General features: G+C 46.5%; 1 protein-coding gene across 1 annotated transcript in view; it reads left to right on the plus strand.

Annotated features, from left to right (window-relative positions):
• rnf213b (ring finger protein 213b) overlaps positions 1 to 18,615 on the plus strand; it is a 106,278-nt gene that overhangs the window by 10,479 nt on the left and 77,184 nt on the right. Inside the window, exons 14-30 of the mRNA XM_084162822.1 lie at positions 633 to 761; positions 2,477 to 2,642; positions 2,949 to 3,116; positions 3,277 to 3,426; positions 3,706 to 4,334; positions 4,517 to 4,676; positions 4,854 to 5,071; positions 5,219 to 5,362; positions 5,467 to 5,619; positions 5,763 to 7,119; positions 7,234 to 7,418; positions 7,547 to 7,705; positions 7,798 to 11,658; positions 11,770 to 11,906; positions 12,005 to 12,103; positions 15,764 to 15,885; positions 16,004 to 16,312. Of these exons, the coding sequence (XP_084018948.1) occupies positions 633 to 761; positions 2,477 to 2,642; positions 2,949 to 3,116; positions 3,277 to 3,426; positions 3,706 to 4,334; positions 4,517 to 4,676; positions 4,854 to 5,071; positions 5,219 to 5,362; positions 5,467 to 5,619; positions 5,763 to 7,119; positions 7,234 to 7,418; positions 7,547 to 7,705; positions 7,798 to 11,658; positions 11,770 to 11,906; positions 12,005 to 12,103; positions 15,764 to 15,885; positions 16,004 to 16,312 (8,146 nt within the window). The remainder of the gene's footprint in view (positions 1 to 632; positions 762 to 2,476; positions 2,643 to 2,948; positions 3,117 to 3,276; positions 3,427 to 3,705; positions 4,335 to 4,516; positions 4,677 to 4,853; positions 5,072 to 5,218; positions 5,363 to 5,466; positions 5,620 to 5,762; positions 7,120 to 7,233; positions 7,419 to 7,546; positions 7,706 to 7,797; positions 11,659 to 11,769; positions 11,907 to 12,004; positions 12,104 to 15,763; positions 15,886 to 16,003; positions 16,313 to 18,615) is intronic.

The following is an 18,615-nucleotide window of genomic DNA, read 5'->3' on the forward strand; positions in this document are numbered from 1 at the left end:
ATTTTATAGTCCTAGTTAAAATCTCTGTAATCAAAAACTTTTATTTTTCATGATTATTGTATTTTTTATTACTGTATTTAACATTTTCTGTGTCCCTGATAACACTTTCCACCCAATTTGTAGTAATTCTCCTTCAGAAAACAGCCCCTTCCCACAATGACATCACATTCTGGATGTGTCATCATTTGTTTGGTGGGAAAACAATGGTGCAAAGCTAAATACATATAAACACTCAGTTTTATTTATTTTTTCATGTTTCATGATGATAATCTGTCTCACTAATACATTTCCACGCTGTTAGACTAAATTATAAAGAAAATGTATCAAATTTCAAAATTTTAAAATATATTTAATATAGAAGTTAAAATCCTCTTCACGTGTTTACCATTATTCTAGCGTAATCTCAATCACCCACAGAGCTATGGATAATTCAGACTCCAAATTTCCACCATATTATCCACCCTGTTAGGATTATGCAATAACAAAGGGATTATGCACCTAAAACGGATTACATTTTCTGATCTTGACCAATATGTTATTCTGAAAGTTACGAGGTCCAAAAGGCACCACATAGTATGAATGACCCAGCCCTATATCTCCCTGAGGTCAATCATTTTCTCTTTGCTCCACAGGAAAGTGATAAGGACAAGGTGGTGGTGTGCTGCCTTGAGATATCCTTGGAGGCTATAGGGAAGAGCCATGCCACCATACAGACCTGCTTTCAGGAACTGTGTCACTCTGCCATCAAGAACATCTGTCAGGTTAGTGGCGTCCATCTTAACAAGCTGACAGGAAGACGGTCAGAATTATCATTACATTTACATTGACATTTACGAGCGACTTACAAATTGGTGCATTCACCTTATAGCCAGTGGGATAACCACTTTACAATATGTTTTTTAATTTTTTACTTTGGGGGGGGGGGGGGGGGGTAGAAGGATTACTTTATCCTATCCCAGGTATTCCTTAAAGAGGTGGGGTTTCAGGTGTCTCCGGAAAGTGGTGAGTGACTCCGCTGTCCTGGCGTTGTGAGGGAGCTTGTTCCACCATTGGGGTGCCAGAGCAGCAAACAGTTTTGACTGGGCTGAGCGGGAACTGTGCTTCCGCAGAGGTAGGGGGGCCAGCAGGCCAGAGGTGGATGAACGCAATGCCCTCGTTTGGGTGTAGGGACTGATCAGAGCCTGAAGGTATGGAGGTGCCGTTCCCCTCACAGCTCCGTAGGCAAGCACCATGGTCTTGTAGCAGATGCGAGCTTCAACTGGAAGCCAGTGGAGTGTGCGGAGGAGGGGGGTGACGTGAGAGAACTTGGGAAGGTTGAACACCAGATGGGCTGCGGCATTCTGGATGAGTTGTAGGGGTTTAATGGCACAGGCAGGGAGCCCAGCCAACAGCGAGTTGCAGTAATCCAGACGGGAGATGACAAGTGACTGGATTAGGACCTGTGCCGCTTCCTGTGTAAGGCAGGGTCGTACTCTCCGAATGTTGTAGAGCATGAACCTACAGGATCGGGTCACCGCCTTGATGTTAGCGGAGAACGACAGGGTGTTGTCCAGGGTCACGCCAAGGCTCTTCGCACTCTGGGAGGAGGACACAACGGAGTTGTCAACCGTGATGGCGAGATCATGGAACGGGCAGTCCTTCCCCGGGAGGAAGAGCAGCTCCGTCTTGCTGAGGTTCAGCTTGAGGTGGTGATCCGTCATCCACACTGATATGTCTGCCAGACATGCAGAGATGCGATTCGCCACCTGGTTATCAGAAGGGGGAAAGGAGAAGATTAGTTGTGTGTCGTCTGCGTAGCAATGATAGGAGAGGCCATGTGAGGATATGACAGAGCCAAGTGACTTGGTGTATAGCGAGAATAGGAGAGGGCCTAGAACTGAGCCCTGGGGGACACCAGTGGTGAGAGCACGTGGTGCGGAGACATATTCTCGCCACGCCACTTGGTAGGAGCGACCGGTCAGGTAGGACGCAATCCAAGAGTGAGCCGCGCCGGAGATGCCCAACTCGGAGAGGGTGGAGAGGAGGATCTGATGGTTCACAGTATCAAAGGCAGCAGACAGGTCTAGAAGGACAAGAGCAGAGGAGAGAGAGTTAGCTTTAGCAGTGCGGAGAGCCTCCGTGACACAGAGAAGAGCAGTCTCAGTTGAATGACCAGTCTTGAAACCTGACTGGTTTGGATCAAGAAGGTCATTCTGAGAGAGATAGCAAGAGAGTTGGCTAAAGACGGCACGCTCAAGAGTTTTGGAGAGAAAAGAAAGAAGGGATACTGGTCTGTAGTTGTTGACATCAGAGGGATCGAGTGTTGGTTTTTTGAGAAGGGGTGCAACTAGTGAATGAGTGAGCCTTTCAGTGAGTGAGTGAGAATGAGTGAGTAAGTGAGTGAGGGAGGGAGGAATTGAGTGAGCGAGTGAGTGAGTGAGTGAATGAGTGTGAACATGATCGTGATTGTTATTGATGAGTTCTTTCTCATTTTCAGGATGGGAAAGAGGGGGACCTTATGCGGATGCTGTCTCCCCTGTCTAAGGTGCCCCCCTCCTCTGTCCTGTCTTCCATCGTGGTTGAGTCAGCGGCCCGGTTTGAGAACGACCCTGTTGGTCACCTGCTGGACCCCCAGTCTGCCCTCAACCACCTCCTGTCTCATGGTACACCAATCACTCAATCAGTCTGAATAGTCATAGTTACAATATGTCCACTAGTGTAATCTTATCTATTGATATGCACCAGAGGTACTGTAGCTTACTAGCTCACCATGGTTTATATATGCTTATTGCTTACATATGTTAAACATTACTGTTTTTGACATGATTATGACAGCCTTATGTAGGCCTTATGATGGAGTGTTCAAGTAAGTTTTACCCTTATTTTTAGAGATCCTGCATTAAATGTGTATACAGGTATGTGAGGTTTATACTTGAACTATAGCTAACAGGTACCTGACTCTTTTCCAGGGGACTGGAAGGCGTTCCAGGTGGATGCTGCGGCTGGTGATGTGATCGGAGGCTGTCAGAGTGCCCTGGCCTCCCTGGTAGAGGCTCTGTGTCTGGGTCATGTACCTGTGGGACATCTCCAGACCACCCTGAAACACAGAGGGCAGTTCAAACAGATCTACCGCCAGTGTAAGTGCCCTCATATCTCTCAATACATGGACTTAGATGATGGTAGTGGATTTGCCAAAGTTCAATGTTCTCAACATGTTAAATAACAGCCATCCATAGATTGCTATGGAATAGTTTTTGCTATCTCCCCATGAATGCATTTTATCCTGCTCTTCCACAGATAAGAGGCATGCTAAATTGGAGAATGTTCCTGCTGATGCTGAGGTGATCCTGGCTCAAAGAGAGAAAGACCTCCAGGCATTCAACCAGCGACAAGAGCACGTGGACATGCTCATCAAGATGATGGGAAAGGTCTCAGAGAACATCACAGGTGAGAAACAGAATGTCTCAGCAATAAAATGTAATAAGATACAATATAATGTAATAAGCTATTGTAATAAGCTACAATAAAATGTAAAAAGCTACAATAAAATGTAATAAGCTACAATAGAATGTAATAAGCTACTGTACAGATGCAAAGTCACAGAGATAGGTGCAGTAAGTCATCTCAAAATAAAAAAAGTAATCAGAGAGAGAATGGTTGGCTAAGGTATTCTCTCAGCTATGATGTAGTACAGTATGATTCAACATGTTTATCTCTTTCCATCAGCTCCAGAGATCTCCACTCTGGAAGGCCAACACAGAGCTGACCTCCAAACAGTCAGCCTGAACATGCTGGTGGTGGTCCAGCCCTGCTGTATGAAGCAGGGGGAGGAGCAGCAGACATCCCCAGGGCTGGTTCTATGGTACAGCGCTGACCAGGGGGTTCTGGAGATGGCCAGGGAGATGCACGAGCTGGGTGGTAGTAACCTGCTGCTTCTCTCCTGGGTGGAAGGGTCTTTAGAGGTAGCCAATAAAGACCTTACTAGACCTATCCCTATCCCAATGACCCTCACACAGGTCTGCCAAGTAATCTGGAAACCCCGGTTGAGAGTCTTCTGTGAGCTAGGCCTTAGGATCGCTAGGGCACGTGCCACCTTTGAGGAGATCGACCAGGCACTGAAAGCATCAGGGGACCAGGGAGAGGGGATTCAGATGAGGAGGGAGCTGGTGCTGATGTCTGGGAGGCTGCAGGGGTACCAGGAACTGGAGCAAGGCTGGGTAGAGGTTAGGCTGGGCCAGATCCAGGAGTATCGTCAGGTCCATCAGACAGTAGCCTCGGCCAGTGCAATCCTGAGGATCGCTGAGAGGATGGATCTTAGAGGAGACTTCAGTGAGATCCACAGTCTCACCCAACTGGTAATAAAGTATCTTTATCATAGAGGTTTCATAATGGTGTTGTTAATATGAAATAACGTTGTTAATGTTTATGATTGCAATTTCTGCCAGAAGGTGTACTGTATACTACATTACCTTGTCTGCTTTTCTCTATTCTATAACAGTTCTATACTTTGTAATTAAGTGTGTCATGTAACATACAGGAGGACGACTCGTTCAAGAGGAGGGTCCTGGGGTCGCTCAGTGATGACCTCATCCGTGCCAAGCAGCAGCTGTCCATGGTCACCCCGCAGCACACTGCATGTCTGGAGATGTTCCTAGAGAGCCATACTCTGGTCAGCTGGGTCCAGGACCAACTCAATAGTAAGACCACTGTCCAACACCACGGTCCAACACCACGGTCCAACACCACTGTCCAGCACCACGATCCAACACCACTGTCCATTTCAGGCATTATGGTTGGCCATTCAGCCATTATGGTTGGCCATTCAGCCATTAAGTTCTAAGTCTCTTCTTTTACTGTTTATTTTCATTCAACAGATATGAGTGACGTGAAAGTGTTTGTGGACCTGGCCTCCATCTCGGCTGGAGAGAATGACACGGAGATCGACCGAGTGGCCTGTTTCCACGATGCGGTGATGGGCTACAGTCCCTTGCTCTACTCTCTCTCCCCCAGCGCTGGGTTTGAGGAGTTCATGACCTCTGCCAAACAGGTGTGGGACACCCTACAAAGAGACGAGAGACTCCCTGCCAAATTGGTGATTATTTCTCTCCATTCTTTGAATTCAATATTAAAGGTATTTTGTCCTGTTTTTGGGGAGACCTAAGGTGACTGTTCTGTAATCATTGGGTGTGTATAGTAACCTGATGATGTTCACACTGAAATACTGGTATGTGTATTCTAGAGGGACTCTAGTCGTTTGCTGGTCTGGCTGAAGGGACTGAGGGAGACCCATGGGTCTGTGGAGCAGTCCTCTCTCTCCCTGGCCTCGGCCATTAATGCACAGGGGGTATACCACGTGGGCTGGTCTGAGACACACACAGACAGGGTGAGTGGAACATCTCAAATGAACACAGATCTGACATCAATCAACAAGGAACCATGAAATACACTTCTTCTTCTTCTTCTTCTTCTTCTTCTTCCTGTTTGTAGAGATGTCTGCAGAGCCTCCTGGTGGTCAGCGTGAGGAAGGACCACGAGGTGAAGAGCTATAGCCTGGAGGAGCTACTGGAGCTGCAGAATAAGCTGATGCTCATGTCATCCAAAGGAGAGCATGGCAAGGAGCAAGTCAACAGGTTCACCCAGGTCAGTTGATTTCAATGATGCCTTTACCATTCAGCCCTACTGTATCACAACAAGAACATAACAATAGCAACATGACTGATTTGTTTGAAAAGTTAATGCAATTTTGTGTTGACATTAAATATTTCAACTCCCTGTCTCTCTAGGTGTTTGAGGGAGTTCAGAGACTGGGCTGCATCCTCCTCCAAATGCAGTCTTCTGGCAACATGCTTTTCCGGGAGTGGCGAGCCCAGGTACAGTGTAGCCAGGAGAAGCAGCCATGCATTTGGGTCACCTTCTCTTCCCTGCGGGGTAAAGAGATGGTGTACAGTGGGGAGGTGACAGAACAGCTCCAGACCCTGTGTCGCTCCATGGAGACCTGCCATAAGGAATGGTGTGCTTTCATCAGCGAGAAACGTTCCCAATTCCACACGCTGAACCACTACACATCTGAGCAGGTGATGTACCTGTGCAGGTGGATCTACAGCGTGTGTGTGAGGCGGGCCTGTGTTCCTCAACAGGTGTGGCACCTGCTGTCTCCCATCAAGGCTGGGTGCACGCTGAATGATGTCAGAGAGGCCTTCGCCACGGTAACAGAGGTGTTGTCAGGGACACAGTCTGGCAATCCAGCAGTGTGGGAAGACGATGATGAAGATGATGCTAGACAGTCTATGGACTTTAGATCAATTGGACACAACGTTGACAAAAGATGGGGGTACAATGACGAAAATATCGATAGCAATGTTGAAGAAGTCAGGGATATGATTGAGTTCTCAGATACTGAGGAAGATGAGGAGATAGAAGAACGCTCATCTATAGCCCAGAGTGATGCAATGGAGGAGGAGGCTGAGGAAGGTCTGGAAGTCCTGTGGAGGCGATTTAAAGAGGACATGCCAAGGTACCTCATACAGCATGTAGACATCACTACTCTGGCTCGCTTCCTCTCCTGCCTCTCAGAAATGAACCAACAGCATATCAAGAGGAAGCTGCCTCCTGCACTCCAAGAAGGGAAGCCCAACCTCGTCCTCTGCCCAGCAACAGAGGTCCTGAGCACCACTCTGTCCTTCTACATGGAGAGCCCAGAGCAGCCTCTGCCGTCCACTGATGAAGTTCTGGTCTGCAGAGAGGACACCACAGAGGAACAGGTGGAGATCTTCCTCAGTCGAGCCCTGGGCCGGGGCGATGGTGCCGTAGGGAGCCAGCAGAGGATCTACACCCTGGTCAACCCAGGCCTGCTGGGGTACGAAGTCAGTGTGGCCGTTGGGGAGCTATTCGAGGACCTGGAGAGAAGTGCGGGCCCCCATTACCGCCTGGTGATGGCCAGCCCAGTGATGCACCAGCACAGATACGTGCCCTCTTTCTTCAGCAACCACAAAGTACAGGCAGGAGTGGGCATCACTGCAGAGAATGCCAGAAGATATCTCCGTCACCACTTTACTGTTCCGTTCCAACACAACTCTATCTCACACATCTATCCAGACAAACTGTCCGTCTGGGTTGTCTCGTCCGCTCGCCCTGCAGTTGGTAAGGAAAAATACACATTTTATTCAATATTGTATTATCAGTTACTAGAATGTACTTGTGTTATAAAAAGTATTTACCTTATACTATATGATGTTCTTTTATTTTTTGCAATAGGGAAATCTCTTTATGTGGACCGACTGTTTGAGAAGTTCCCGCAGACTTCTACCAAGGCCCAGCATGTTAGGATCAGACTGATAGAGCCACGGGTTGATCTAGACTCATTGATACAGACCCTGTCAGAGAGGCTGGCACCGTTGAGAGAGCAGGACCCTGTTCTGCTTCACATCGACACTGCTGCGGTAGGTCTACAGCTGTCTCTTTTCTGTGTAATGATCGTGTATAAGGATCAAACTGTCACTATTTGTGCACATAAGATCATGGTAATACTTTGCAGAGAATCAATTAAGCCGATTCTGTTGAATTTCAGGTTAATGCCGGTCTAGAAGAGTTCCTGTTCCACTTACTGGTTCTGGGATGTTTGTGTGACAACAAGGGAATGCTTTGGAGAAGAAATGTAGCTCATCTGATAGCGGTTGAGGTTCTGAGACCATACGCAACCCTTCAGAATCAACCACACACTAAGGAGGTAGGACTCACGACTACTTCTATTAATACTACCCAGACCTCTTTTGGAATATCCTTCTTCATATATCTAATGTGGTCTTATTTTTTCCATAGATGAGAGTTGGACTTCTTGACATTCTACCTACCATCCAATGCAGACCACCGAAGGAGGTGAAGAAGTTGTTGTTGGCGAATCAGAGCACTCGGACCAGGAGAACCTTGGACCCATTGATGGACGAGCAGGAGTTTGCCAGTGGAGGTATTCAGAGGCCTTATCAGTTCCTGAAACGATTCAACAGAAATGAGAACCTGGATCCATTTTACCACCGGGAAGGTTCCAGAGAGGGGGATCCTATTGACTGTCTACATCACCTTCTGGCAAACTGTGGATTGAAAGATCCGTCATGGGCTGAGCTCAAAAACTTCACCTGGTTCCTGAATTTGCAGTTGAAAGACTGTGAGAAGTCAGTTTTCTGTGACCCAGACTTCCTTGCTGAACACCTGCGGGGTTTCAAGGGCTTCATAGTGAAGTTCATGATCCGGATGGCACGGGATTTTGCTTCACCGTCTATGGACACTTCTGACCAGAGTCCCGCTCTGCTCCTTGATGACAACCAAGAAGATGACCTTCTGGCCCGTTTGACCATTCGTAAGCGTTGGGAATGCGAGTCTCATCCATACATTTTCTTCAATGCGGACCGCTTCTCGATGTCATTCCTGAGCTTTCATGTGATGAGAAGTCCTGGCGGAAACACTCTCAATGCAGTTGATCCTCAGAGTCATACAGTGTTGATGGGAGACGTGATGACTCATGAACTTCTACAGGGCCTTCAGCGACAAGGGATCTCACTCACTGAAGACTTTGACGGTTTGCCCAGAGCAGACAAGATCAAGAGGATTTCATGTGTTGTTGGTGCCAAGAAAGGGATGATGAAGGGGACATTTGATCCAGACCCGACCTATGAGCTCACCGCTGATAACGTGATGAAGATGCTAGCCATTCACATGAGGTTCCGTTGTGGAATCCCCGTCATCATCATGGGAGAGACCGGCTGTGGGAAGACCCGATTGGTCCGTTTCCTCTGTGATCTCCAGAGGGAAGACAGAGAGATAGAAAACATGAAGCTGGTCAAAGTGCATGGAGGAACCACAGCTGAGATGATCTACAGAAAGGTGAGGGAGGCAGAGAGACAGGCAGATATAAACCTGAGAACACACAAACTGGACACTGTTTTGTTTTTCGATGAAGCCAACACCACGGAATCCATCTTTGCTATAAAAGAAGTTCTGTGTGACAGAACTGTGCAAGGACGTCCCCTGAAGGTGAACACTGGCCTGAAGATAATCGCTGCCTGCAACCCTTATCGGAGGCACTCTCCTGAAATGGTGGAACGCTTGGAACGTGCTGGGTTGGGATACAGAGTGAAGGCAGGAGAAACAGAAGACCGTCTTGGCAAAGTCCCTTTGAGGCAGCTAGTGTACCGGGTCCATCCACTGCCTCCTAGCATGGCTCCTTTGGTCTGGGACTTTGGCCAGTTGAGCAATTCCACTGAGCTCTCCTACATCAGACAAATTGTCCAGAAGCAAGCCAAGGATCATGATTTGCCTGTTGCTTGTGGTAATGTAATATCAGGTGTGCTGGCAGCCTCTCAAAGTTACATGCGCAATCGAAAGAATGAGTGCAGTTTTGTGAGTCTGAGAGATGTGGAGAGGTCCATGAAGGTGCTAATATGGTTTTACCACCATAGCGATGACCTGTTCCCTGATTCCAACGAACTCACCAGCGTTCAGAGGACTTTGAAGTGCCTGGCACTTGCAGTGGGAGTGTGCTACTACCCATCTCTGGTTTCAAAGTACCAGTACTTATCAGCTATCAGTCGACACTTCCCAGAACCGCTGAACACCCCAGAATCACTGCAGCAGGTGATTTCGTCATGTCAAGACTTCTTCCTCGCGAACATAGAGACGAGGGAGACAGTGGCCAAGAACATAGCGCTTAAAGAGAACGTGTTCCTCATGGTGGTCTGCATTGAGCTCAGGATCCCACTCTTTCTGGTTGGCAAACCAGGGAGCTCCAAGTCTCTGGCCAAGACTGTGGTTGCTGACGCCATGCAGGGCCAAGCATCCCACTGTAGGCTCTTCCAGAAGCTCAAGCAGGTGCACATGGTCTCCTTCCAGTGCAGTCCTCACTCCAGCCCTGAGGGCATCATCGGAACCTTCAGGAACTGTGCCCGATTCCAGAAAGACAAAAACATGGATGAGTATGTGTCGGTGGTGGTGCTGGATGAGATCGGGTTAGCAGAAGACTCCCCACAGATGCCCTTGAAGACCCTTCATCCCCTCTTGGAGGATGGCTGCATTGACAATGACAGGCCAGACCCGCACATGAAGGTTGGGTTTGTTGGGATATCAAACTGGGCTCTGGACCCGGCAAAGATGAACAGGGGGATCTTTGTGTCTCGGTGGGATCCGAGTGAGAATGAGCTGGTGGAAACAGCCAAAGGGATCTGCTCATCCTCCAACCCAATTCTTCTGAAAATCAAACACCTCTTTCCGCTGTTAGCGAAGGCCTTTTTGAAGATTTGTAAAGAGACAGCGAAGAACCAGTTCTTTGGTCTCAGAGACTATTACAGTCTGGTGAAAATGCTTTTTGCCATAGTCAAATTTTCAGAAAAAGAACCAAACGACAGACAGTTGGTGGAAGCCATCTTGCGTAACTTCAGTGGACAACCTGAAGACTTTGATCCTGTCATTTTCTTCCAAGATGTCTCCCAGAACCTCAGAGAAGTTCCCAGACCAAGCACTCTGCAAATGGTTGAACAAAGTCTTGCCCGAGACAACAACCAAGAAAGCCGTTACCTCCTTCTTCTCACCACCAACAACGCAGCCCTCCATATCCTTCAGCAGCAAGTCTTTGCCAAGGCAAACTATGCATCCCCTGAGATTGTGTTTGGCTCAGGCTTTCCCAAGGATCAGGAATATGCCCAGATATGCCGTAACGTGAACCGGGTGAAGACCTGCATGGAAACAGGCCGTACTGTCATCCTTCTGAACCTACAGAATCTCTATGAGAGCCTGTACGATGCCTTGAACCAGTACTACGTCTATCTGAGTGGGCAGCAGTATGTGGATCTGGGACTGGGATCCCACAGGGTAAAGTGTCGTGTCCACAGAGACTTCAGGCTGGTGGTGGTAGAAGACCAGATGAAGGTCTACACACAGTTCCCAGTGCCACTCATCAACAGGCTGGAAAAACACAGGGTGGACAGAAGCACAGACCTGACTCCCTGGCAGCACAGGGTTATGGCCAAACTCAAAGAGTGGGTGCAGGATTTCTCTGGCACTGCGGCGTCAGAAGATTTCCAACTGTCTGATGTTTTTGTTGGTTTCCATGGGGATGCCTGTGCCAGTGCTGTCTTGCAGGCCCTGGAGAGTAGGGAACAGCAGAGGGATCAGGCTGTGGATCAGCAACACAAGGATGAAGGCGATGAGCCTCTGGAGGACGTGGACGCAAATGAGACAGGTGAGCACAGACAGAAAGAAGGGGCTGATCCTTGTGTTATGGATGTGGATGCTGATGACGAAGAGAAGAAGAACATTTCAATGGATAAGACTGAGGATGATGTTCTCATGGAGGTGGTAGATGATCAAGATAGAGAACCGGCATGTACACCTACCAATAGCGAAATAGATGATGATTACATGGCAATGGATGCAGACAAAGATGATGTGGAGACAGGAAACAGTCAGTCTAAAGGGACAGATGAGGAAGAGAAGGTATTTGAATCAGCCAAGGGTTTCCTGTTGAATTGTGCCACACCTGACTCAGTGCTAAGACTGAAGTATACAGACCTTGGAAATCAGGAGAAAGAGAGACTTCAGCAGATGTACTTTCATCAACAGCATAATCACTCACTAAGGGACTTCATGAAGAGCCACTTGAACAAGTCAGAAAACTCCAGCAAGTTTATTGAAGTAAGTAGAGTAACATATAATTAGTTGTGAACTTGTGAACCCAAATAATACTAGTACAGTTTATAGTACCAGTTTACTTCACCAAAACTGTCTATTCATCCATTTTGTAAGGTCACCACATTCTCCAGTTTGCTTACCAAATATGATGTGCGAGGGTTGGCTTGCGCTCTGGGCCTGCACACCCAAACCTTCCTCCTGCTGTCCCTTCACCAATTTGACACAGAGGTCTCCTTCTGCAGCAAGATACGGTACAACACCACTATATCTTAACACCACAAGTTATACACAAGTTTTTCTCTCTACCTGTTTTCATCACTCTCACATTCTCTCTCCTTGACTGCTTTAGCGGCTTCCTACGAGATTCTGGTCCGTCCCTCCATATTCTGGTCGTTCAGATGGACATTGAGGACTCTCACTGTAGTGACGAGCTGATAGCATCAGCAAAGTACGTTTTTTTTTTTCATCTGATCGTGTTTGAGATGTTATATTGGTCACAGTGTTAAAGGATCACTATGTTAAACACTGGCCCCTTGTTGAAATTAGGAGAATTGCAACAACACAGCTTGCATTCAACACAACCTTGGACACTTGCCCTTTGCTGGCCCAGGTCAATTTGACAACAAGAGACGGTCCAATAAGAAGGCTGCACCATTAGAATGCAATTTTGTGTGGGCCCCAAAAAATGTGGAGCAATTATTTTTCACACTATCATTCCGCTATTAATGTAGATATATTTATCTGAAATTACAATGCACAAATATTTCATATACTGTAGCTCCTTTAACGAAATTGGCAAATTATAATATTGGTTTAAAACTTAATCTATGTTGTTAAAAATAGTGGGTCAATCTAGTGCTGAAGAGATAGTACACTGCTCAAAAAAATAAAGGGAACTCTTAAACAACACAATGTAACTCCAAGTCAATCACACTTCTGTGAAATCAAACTGTCCACTTAGGAAGCAACACTGATTGACAATAAATGTCACATGCTGTTGTGCAAATGGAATAGACAACAGGTGGAAATTATAGGCAATTAGCAAGACACCCCCAATAAAGGACTGGTTTTGCAGGTGGTGACCACAGACCACTTCTCAGTTCCTATGCTTCCTGGCTGATGTTTTGGTCACTTTTGAATGCTGGCAGTGCTTTCACTCTAGTGGTAGCATGAGACGGAGTCTACAACCCACACAAGTGGCTCAGGTAGTGCAACTCATCCAGGATGGCACATCAATGCGAGCTGTGGAAAGAAGGTTTGCTGTGTCTGTCAGCGTAGTGTCCAGAGCATGGAGGCGCTACCAGGAGACAGGCCAGTACATCAGGAGATGTGGAGGAGGCCGTAGGAGGGCAACAACCCAGCAGCAGGACCGCTACCTCCACCTTTGTGCAAGGAGGAGCAGGAGGAGCACTGCCAGAGCCCTGCAAAATGACCTCCAGCAGGCCACAAATGTGCATGTGTCTGCTCCATGAGGGTGGTATGAGGGCCCGACGTCCACAGGTGGGGGTTGTGCTTACAGCCCAACACCGTGCAGGACATTTGGCATTTGCCAGAGAACACCAAGATTGGCAAATTCGCCACTGGCGCCCTGTGCTCTTCACAGATGAAAGCAGGTTCACACTGAGCACGTGACAGACGTGACAGAGTCTGGAGACGCCGTGGAGAACGTTCTGCTGCCTGCAACATTCTCCAGCATGACCGGTTTGGCGGTGGGTCAGTCATGGTGTGGGGTGGCATTTCTTTGGGGGGCCGCACAGCCCTCCACGTGCTCGCCAGAGGTAGCCTGACTGCCATTAGGTACCGAGATGAGATCCTCAGACTCCTTGTGAGACCATATGCTGGTGCGGTTGGCCCTGGGTTCCTCCTAAGGCAAGACAATGCTAGACCTCATGTGGCTGGAGTGTGTCAGCAGTTCCTGCAAGAGGAAGGCATTGATGCTATGGACTGGCCCGTCCGTTCCCCAGACCTGAATCCAGTTGAGCACATCTGGGACATCATGTCTCGCTCCATCCACCAACGCCACGTTGCACCACAGACTGTCCAGGAGTTGGCGGATGCTTTAGTCCAGGTTTGGGAGGAGATCCCTCAGGAGACCATCCGCCACCTCATCAGGAGCATGCCTAGGCGTTGTAGGGAGGTCATACAGGCACGTGGAGCCACACACACTACTGAGCCTAATTTTGACTTGTTTTAAGGACATTACATCAAAGTTGGATCAGCCTGTAGTGTGGTTTTCCACTTTAATTTTGAGGGTGACGCCAAATCCAGACCTCCATGGGTTGATCAATTTGATTTCCATTGATAATTTTTGTGTGATTTTGTTGTCAGCACATTCAACTATGTAAAGAAAAAAGTATTTAATAAGATTATTTAATTCATTCAGATCTAGGATGTGTTATTTTAGTGTTCCCTTTATTTTTTTGAGCAGTGTACAGTGGGGAAAAAAAGTATTTAGTCAGCCACCAATTGTGCAAGTTCTCCCACTTAAAAATATGAGAGAGGCCTGTAATTTTCACCATAGGTACACGTCAACTATGACAGACAAATTGAGGAAAAAAAATCCAGAAAATCACATTGTAGGATTTTTAATGAATTTATTTGCAAATTATGGTGGAAAATAAGTATTTGGTCACCTACAATCAAGCAAGATTTCTGGCTCTCACAGACCTGTAACTTCTTCTTTAAGAGGCTCCTCTGTCCTCCACTCGTTACCTGTATTAATGGCACCTGTTTGAACTTGTTATCAGTATAAAAGACACCTGTCCACAACCTCAAACAGTCACACTCCAAACTCCACTATGGCCAAGACCAAAGAGCTGTCAAAGGACACCAGAAACAAAATTGTAGACCTGCACCAGGCTGGGAAGACTGAATCTGCAATAGGTAAGCAGCTTGGTTTGAAGAAATCAACTGTGGGAGCAATTATTAGGAAATGGAAGACATACAAGACCACTGATAATCTCCCTCGATCTGGGGCTCCACGCAAGATCTCACCCCGTGGGGTCAAAATTATCACAAGAACGGTGAGCAAAAATCCCAGAACACGGGGGGACCTAGTGAATGACCTGCAGAGAGCTGGGACCAAAGTAACAAAGCCTACCATCAGTAACACACTACGCCGCCAGGGACTGGACTCAAATTCTGCAGTGCCAGACGTGTCCCCCTGCTTAAGCCAGTACATGTCCAGGCCCGTCTGAAGTTTGCTAGAGTGCATTTGGATGATCCAGAAGAGGATTGGGAGAATGTCATATGGTCAGATGAAACCAAAATAGAACTTTTTGGTAAAAACTCAACTCGTCGTGTTTGGAGGACAAAGAATGCTGAGTTGCATCCAAAGAACACCATACCTACTGTGAAGCATGGGGGTGGAAACATCATGCTTTGGGGCTGTTTTTCTGCAAAGGGACCAGGACGACTGATCCGTGTAAAGGAAAGAATGAATGGGGCCATGTATCATGAGACTTTGAGTGAAAACCTCCTTCCATCAGCAAGGGCATTGAAGATGAAACGTGGCTGGGTCTTTCAGCATGACAATGATCCCAAACACACCGCCCGGGCAACGAAGGAGTGGCTTCGTAAGAAGCATTTCAAGGTCCCGGAGTGGCCTAGCCAGTCTCCAGATCTCAACCACATAGAAAATCTTTGGAGGGAGTTGAAAGTCCGTGTTGCCCAGCGACAGCCCCAAAACATCACTGCCCTAGAGGAGATATGCATGGAGGAATGGGCCAAAATACCAGCATCAGTGTGTGAAAACCTTGTGAAGACTTACAGAAAACGTTTGACCTGTGTCATTGCCAACAAAGGGTATATAACAAAGTATTGAGAAACTTTTGTTATTGACCAAATACTTATTTTCCACCATAATTTGCAAATAAATTCATAAAAAATCCTACAATGTGATTTTCTGGATTTATTTTTCTAATTTTGTCTGTCATAGTTGACGTGTACCTATGATGAAAATTACAGGCCTCTCTCATCTTTTTAAGTGGGAGAACTTGCACAATTGATGGCTGACTAAATACTTTTTTCCCCCACTGTATATTGTCTGACAAAAGCTTATGTTGCAATCCCTCAGTGAAACTAACGTTATCGCACTGTGTGTGTCCAGGTACTGCACAATGAACTACCTGATAACACTGGAGTCAGATCAGTCCTGTTGTTATGTGGTCTTCATCACCAAGCTGTCCCGCATTCAGAGTGGAGGATCTCAACACATTGGCTTCCAAGGAGGTGAGTCACAGTTTCCAGTCTGGCAAGGCTAATGTACAGTGATGTGGTGTTGACTATTGCATATATCCATTAATTAATTAATTCATATTTGTTTGTTTATGGTTCGTTTTGTTTCCAGGTGTCTGGCTTTCAGTGCACATTGATGATCTCAGGGACACAGAAGACATGAGCTTGAACTTGTCGGTTTTCTGTGGAATGCCAATCAGCAAGCTTGTCCCACCTGCACAGTCACGTATAGAGACCTGTGAGTCTGTTGATGCCCAAGCAGAGACAGAGACGGCACACCTGCATAGTCTATCCCTGGTGAGGTCCTGCATTCAGAAAGCAGTGGGTTTGTTGAGAGACCCCAATGACATGACCTCCAGGAGCATGCAGCGCATGAACATACTGCTGGGGCTTCTTGGAGAGAACCACGGAGAGATGGGAGGTAAATAGACAGTCCTTGAGATTATTTTACTGCTCTTGAACTTCGTTGCTCATTATTGCTGTTTTTGATGTGATTCTCACATACAGCCGTCATGTTACTAAAGTATACAAACACACAGTGGAAAACTGTCTCAGTGTACTGCATATACTGTACTAAAGTGAAGTGAAAGCATTAGGGACAGATCGAAATTTACTGGAGAGGGAGGGGCTGGTCCAACTCAAGGTGTCATTAACAACAAAAACGCACCCACCCTCCCCAAAGTAAAAAATATTTTCACATGACCCTCCCCTTTTTACTGTAAAATAAATGGAACACCCTCCCCCCTCATAGAATTAACTCAAAATAATGTTTACAACCACAAATAACAATACCTGTAGCGACGCTGTGTTTATAAACGTGCATATAGACTTTGCCACTTCAGCATGCATTTGTGGCACAGTCGATGCCACGCAGGGCTACGGGCCAGAAGGTTGAGGGTTCGCCAACCACCACAGACGAGCTAACTCTCCCTGCCTGTTTCATTACACTACGATCAGAGCCGGCTGCAGACAATGATCAGCTAGGGGGAAATCAGATTTCCAATATTTTTATGCCATATTTATAATTATATAAAATATATGCAACAAATTTTCCACCAACAGTTTTCTGTGCCAAAGCATCACATAACCAATAAACAAAGAATACCAACTTCGGGCACTTCAATATCATGGTTTGCGTTTTCAACACCACAATAAATAGACTATGTAAATCTCGACAAACAGAAAATACATAGGCTTACCCGGTTTCGAAGGCTTGGCAATCTCCGAATCTCATTAAACTTTTTGGTGTTTTGTAACAGATGTCTCTTTCCATTCATCAATTGGCCGCTGTACAGTTTGGATTGATTGATTGATTTTATTTGTCAGTTAAAAGAAGACATACAGTACCAGTGAAAAGTTTGGACACACCTACTCATTCCAGGGTATTTCTTTATTTTTACTATTTTCTACACTGTAGAATAATAGTGAAGACATCAAAACTATGAAATAACACATATGGAATCATGTAGAAACCAAAAAAGTGTTAAACGAATCAAAATATATGTTATATTTGAGATTCTTCAAATAGCCACCCTTTGCCTTGATGACAGCTTTACACACTCTTGGCATTCTTTCAACCAGCTTCACCTGGAATGCTTTTCCAACAGTCTTGAAGGAGTTCCCACATATGCTGAGCACTTGTTGGTTGCTTTTCCTTCACTCTGCGGTCCGACTCATCCCAAACCATCTCAATTGGGTTGAGGTCGGGAGATTGTGGAGGCCAGGTCATCTGATGCAGCACTCCATCATTCTCCTGGAGGTGTGTTGGGTCATTGTCATGTTGAAAAACAAATGATAGTCCCACTAAGCCCAAACCAGATGGGATGGCGTAACGCTGCAGAATGCTGTGGTAGCCATGCTGGTTAAGTGTGCCTTGAATTCTAAATAAATCACAGACAGTGTCACCAGCAAGGCACCCCCACACCATAACACCTCCTCCTCCATGCTTTACGGTGGGAAATACACATGCGGAGATCATCCGTTCACCCACACCGCGTCTCACAAAGCCACTGCGGTTGGAACCAAAAATCTCCAATTTGGACTCCAGACCAAAGGACACATTTCCACCGGTCTAATGTCCATTGCTAGTGTTTCTTGGCCCAAGCAAGTCTCTTCTTCTTATTGGTGTCCTTCAGTAGTGGTTTCTTTGCAGAAATTCGACCATGAAGGCCTGATTCACGCAGTCTCCTCTGAACTGTAAAGTTCCCTGTAGCTCAGTTGGTAGAGCATGGCGCTTGCAACGCCAGGGTTGTGGGTTCGTTTCCCACGGGGGGCCAGTATGAAAATGTATGCACTCACTAACTGTAAATCGCTCTGGATAAGAGCGTCTGCTAAAATTACTAAAATAAAAAATAACAGTTGATGTTGAGATGTGTCTGTTACTTGAACTCTGTGAAGCATTTATTTGGGCTGCAATTTCTGAGGCTGGTAACTCTAATGAACTTATCCTCTACAGCAGAGGTAACTCTGGGTCTTCCATTCCTGTGGTGGTCCTCATGAAAGCCAGTTTCATCATAGCGCTTGATGGTTTTTGCGACTGCACTTGAAGAAACTTTCAAAGTTATTGAAATGTTCTGGATTGACTGACCTTCATGTCTTAAAGTAATGATGCACTGTCGTTTCTCTTTGCTTATTTGAGCTGTTCTTGCCATAATATAATTTGGTCTTTTACCAAATAGGGCAATCTTCTGTATACCACCCCTACATTGTCACAACACAACTTGA

The sequence above is a fragment of the Coregonus lavaretus genome, assembly GCF_964263955.1.
Source record: "Coregonus lavaretus genome assembly, chromosome: 1".
NCBI lineage: Eukaryota > Metazoa > Chordata > Actinopteri > Salmoniformes > Salmonidae > Coregonus > Coregonus lavaretus.